Source organism: Aplysia californica, unplaced genomic scaffold (genome assembly GCF_000002075.1).
Source record: "Aplysia californica isolate F4 #8 unplaced genomic scaffold, AplCal3.0 scaffold00926, whole genome shotgun sequence".
Taxonomy (NCBI): Eukaryota; Metazoa; Mollusca; class Gastropoda; order Aplysiida; family Aplysiidae; genus Aplysia; species Aplysia californica.
The window spans coordinates 114,030-119,092 of NW_004798196.1; the positions used below are offsets into that span (position 1 = coordinate 114,030).

At 37.2% G+C, this 5,063-nt stretch overlaps 1 protein-coding gene across 1 annotated transcript in view; it reads right to left on the reverse strand.

Annotated features, from left to right (window-relative positions):
- LOC101845583 (cytosolic carboxypeptidase 2) overlaps positions 1 to 5,063 on the reverse strand; it is a gene marked incomplete in the record, with an annotated part of 101,844 nt that overhangs the window by 36,232 nt on the left and 60,549 nt on the right. Inside the window, 4 exon segments of the mRNA XM_035972958.1 lie at positions 429 to 495; positions 1,704 to 1,823; positions 3,090 to 3,146; positions 3,724 to 3,813. Coding sequence (XP_035828851.1) covers positions 429 to 495; positions 1,704 to 1,823; positions 3,090 to 3,146; positions 3,724 to 3,813 — 334 coding nt within the window.

Genomic DNA, 5,063 nt, shown 5'->3' on the forward strand with positions numbered 1-5,063 from the left:
AAAATTTGACAGTTAGACAGTTATTTCTTTTTCTTGAGGATGTCTTCTAAAAACAATTTATAAATGTGTGTGAGTGAATGTAAGGGTGAATATGTCTGTGGAGAGGGGAAAAAGAAGTGGGGGGTCTTTTGGGAGGGAGGGGAGGGGGGATTCCTCATGCTTTTAATGCTGACAGTGATTCGATCAGAGACCAAAAGTGAGACACACCAAGATATTAAGGAGCATGAGAATATTTCAAAATAATAGGTCAAACAATGCATAAAGGAAATCACATAATATCTATCTCAGTGAGCTTAATCGTTTTGAGTGAAAATCAAATTCAAAATGTCTAGGACACATACAATATTCATAATTCAAAGAAACATAGGGCAGGCATGTGCCTCCTACTGTTGTAGAGAAAACAATTGAAAAACGGTCTAGATTCTCACCTGGGTCGTTGGCGATGGGAATGTTGTTGCTGATGTAGGCAGCCGTCAATGCCTCTAAGTAGTCATGCTGCTGACCAGACAGAGAGAAAGAGAAAGAGAGGATTTTTAGTTTTAGTAAGTATTTTACGGCAAACGCAACACAGTAAGGTCATATAAGTGCCGAAGATTAGAGGTGTTACAAGAGAGTAACAAACATAAAAAAGAAGGAGGGGAAATAAATATAATAGATGTTTGATAGGAAAGAAGAAGCAAACCACACCAGAGCACCTGGCAACCACCCACGACTATATCTCTGATTCAGAACATATCAAGGAAGTCAAGATCTGAAGCAAGAGAAGCAGAGCTTGACTAATCTACTTCCTCTACGTCTACCACCCATGCACACTTCCTGTATCATGCTTGTTTTTAGTTTTAGTAGAGGTTTTACGGCGTTTGCAACTGCATAATATAAGGTTATATGAGCGCCAGAAGATTAGAGCTGTTACAAGAGAGTAACAAACATAAAAAAGAAGAAGGGGAGCTAAGGACGATAGATGTTTGATAGGTAAGAAGTAGCAAACCACACCAGAGCACCCGGCAACCACCCACATCCTGCTTGTTTATCTGTTAGTTTGTTTGTTTGAGTAAAGAAAAGCACATCAACGTGATAATGGTCGTAATTTAGTGCTCGAAGAAAGCAAGACAGATAGACAGAAACAACAGAGGGAAAGTAAAGAAGCAGGACCTACAAGTGGCGCCCTCCAACCACCTGCTGTTTTAGTCACCCTTAAGTCACAATCAGAATACTGAGCACATATTATTATCTAGCTTAACATTATTATAGTTTATATCACTGTTCATATATATTATTCATGTGAATGTGAGCCCGTTTGTGAGTGCAAGCATACTATTGTATAATTATGGTTATGTGCACACGCGGATGTGTGTGAAAGAGAAGATGTGTGAGGGAAGAGAGTGTGTGTATATGAGTGTGCACAAGTGTGTGCGTATGCCTGTGTGTGCAAATTTGTGAGTGTGTGTGTGAGTGTATGTTTGAGCGTATGCATGTGTGTGCATGTTTGTGTGTGTGTGTGTGTGTGTGTAGATGTGCATGTGTGTGTGTGTGTGTGTGTGTGCGCGTGTGTGTGTGTGTATGTAATATGTATGTATGTGCGTGGTGAAACACCAAACCTAATGTGCAAGGATCTGGACAATAAAGATGTATCTTATCTTATCTTACTGATATCAAACAGACTGCTGATGAAAAAACCCAAAAAAAACAACGAGACAACTCACTCGCTTCTGCTGCTTCTCCTCAAAGCGTTCCTGCACAAAGACTGGTATGCCAGAGTTGGTCCTCTCGTCAATGGACCTCGGTCGCTTCGGACTTGTGGACGTGTAGCGCATTGTTTGGGACTGTGAAAGAAGCAAAAGATAAAATTTATTCTATAATGATACCAATAAATTTTATTTACTTTTCTACTATTTACTTATTTACTATTTACTTATTTATTATTTATTTATCTATTAATTTATTTATCTATTTATTTAATTAATTTCTTTTCTTTTTATTTGTTTATTCTTTTTTCTTGTTTATTTTGAGTTAAATCTTATTCCTTTCAACACAGTCATCACAGGTAACTTGGTGAGTCAAGAGACAATACTTATATATAAGACCAAGCGGTTTCACCTCATGAGACTATAGCACCTTGAGCAATATGGTGCTGCTCATTCATTGGGACTTATGTTTCCACTTTGTATTATGTGCTCTATTTCTCAGGTGCTTCTATTAGCCTTTTCTCATCAGATGTAATAAGTTGTATTTGTTTTTAGATACTTTTAAGTTTTTCAGATTTCATTCCTTGATTTCCTTTTTTCCTTTCCTATTTGGACTGTAATAACTGTTCTCAAAATATCTAAATTTGTTCAGCTGTACATACAGATCAAGAAGGGTAATAGCAGTTTTCTCACACCAATTTAAGAAAGGAAAGGAATTGAAAGAAAACAGAGGAGAGAGAATCTTTGCAGTATCCGGGGAGGTTTGATGACTCTAACAGCAGACAGAACAATGATCCCCCCCCCCCCCACTCCCAAGAAGGAAGAAAAAAAACTAAACAAGGAAAGAGATTGAAGAACAGACAAAAAGAAACATCCAGAGACCCTGTTAATAAAGCCAGCCACTTGAACATACATACACACATGTTTAGTTTCTATGATACCGAAAACTATAAATCACACTTATATTGATTGACCAAATTCTTTCGTATAATGGACCCAAAAACCCACAACATTAGTGAAAAGCACACAAACAGAATTAGATACTATTGAATTGTTGCTGTCATCCATCAATGTTGTGAAAAAAATATAACAACATTTTCAGGAGGACAGAAAAGTGTTTTATTTTGGGCAGGACATTATATCGTAAAACAGAATGCTTCATTCATAGAAATGCAATTTTCACCAAATATTTAACCCGCCCCCCACAAAAAAAAAATGGGGCTCAGTCGCCACAAATACTTCAGCCAAAAAGTCTCTCTTGTTTACTATGAATACTCTATTGTTCCATAGACAATGCAACATGGTCATGAAAATGAAACCAAAGATTCTCTACTACCCACCCGTATACACAATCTCTGAGGAAACCAAAGTAACTAAATATGGAATAAAACAAGGGCAGGTTACCTTTCCCAGATCACCTCTGAGAGGCTTCACCTGGTTGTGTCTCATTCTCTTGTCCTCCTGCTCGGAAAAATGAAACAAAAATGAAAATTCAGCAAAACTATACAACGCAAACACTAAATAATGTGTGCCCAACATTAAAAGAAAGGTGATATTTTCAAATTGTAAAATGACAGAATCATATCTTGCCACTCAAGTACTCTATTCTAATTTCTGAAGTATCCTCTTCAACACTAGAGAGTATGCTAAAATGGTGAAAGGTGGAACTTTTTCTTTAACCATTCACTCTTAACATCAAGTGCCAAATCTGCGGCAGATATCTGCGATTATGGTTCTCCATTCATCACTTTTCTCAGACGCTGTCATAACCAGATAAAACTTAAGCATTTAAACTAAGGTTAAGAAGCAAACAATAGTTATGGATATCACATCAATTATGAAAGAAAGTAATGACAGTTAGGTAAATAAAACTAACCACAATAATGTTAAAAAGAAAAAATTAATTAATTCCAAAAAAAACCAAAACAAATAACTCCCCCCCCCCCCCACCCACCCCCCAAAAAGCATAAATAAAACAAACCCACAACCAAAATCAAATAATATCAACTCAAGAGATAAATAAGGAAAAAAAAGTCACCTGAGAGGCTAGTGTTTTCTTCAAGTCCTCTTTGGCTGGGGGTCGAACCTTGTCCCTGTCCTTTTTACTCTTCAGTCTTTTCTTCTTAGGCTGTCAGAACAAAACGGGCAAGTTAGGAGAGAAGGGAAACACAGAGACAAATTAATTGAAATATTTTAATGTTTCAAACTGTACTTTTAACGCACTTTTTCAGTCCCCATTCACATAAATTACATTATTTAGTCGCTTTTAAGGACAAGTAAGGCGGGCTAATCCAGATTACGGGGGTTTCCAGAAATCTTGACCAGCACCAAAAGTGGGCATTGCGCTACCTATAGGAGAAGTTTGGTTTATTTAGTGTGTATATTTATTGTTTGGTTATAGAGAAAACTCTCCTTGTCATTTAAAGAAAGTGAACAAACGGCAAAAAGTTTACCTTCGATTTTCTCAAAATAGCATTTTTTAAGATAGCCCCATTGTGCTTAAAAGCGACCATTTAACGGGTGTTCCATTTCGACCCAGCCTGCCAGGGCACACCTGGGCTGAGTGGGATAGTACATCTCAGCAGACAGACGGAGATACAAAGTACTCACTAAAAACGCCAGCATTCAGTAACTGAACCCATGTATTCTGCCTTTAGTTTTAGTAGAGGTTTTACGGCGCTCGCAACTGAATGTGGTCAAATGAGCCCCAGAAGATTAGAGGTGTTACAAGAGAGTAACAAACATAAAAAAGAACAAGGGGAAATAAGGACGATAGATGTTTGATAGGAAAGAAGAAGCAAACCACACCAGAGCACTACATCTAAGAAGACAGACAGAGATACAAAGTACTCACTAAAAGCGCCTGCATTCAGTAACTGAACCCATGTATTCTGCTTGCAACAGCAGAGAGCCTAACCACTACACCAATACCATTCATCACAAACAACGTTCTCAGCGCCATCATTTTGGTTAATTTTATTAATTCATATCAACGACCCAAAGGGAAAAAACCCCCAACTGATTCAGTTTTTTTCTTATTCCTTTTGAATAAACATAATCATCAAAATACACATGCTATAAGTTTGCTTAGCTGGCAACAGATTAAAAGCATTCAAAGCAATAAAAAATGGGGAGAAAATTGCGAGTTCTGAATACAAACTAATGATAATGAAAGAAAACAGTGTCAAGAGAAGCAATTTTCTTTTATTGCAAAATAAAGGACAGAAACGTTTACAGATAAACTGTGTCTTATAAGACGTACTTTTGAAGTAAGTTATCTTGGTATGCTTTGACAATGTAATCATCAGGTATTTTTTCAATAAGCTGGGCGTAAATGTACCTGTGTGTGCGTGTTTGTTCATGAGTGTGTGTGTGTGT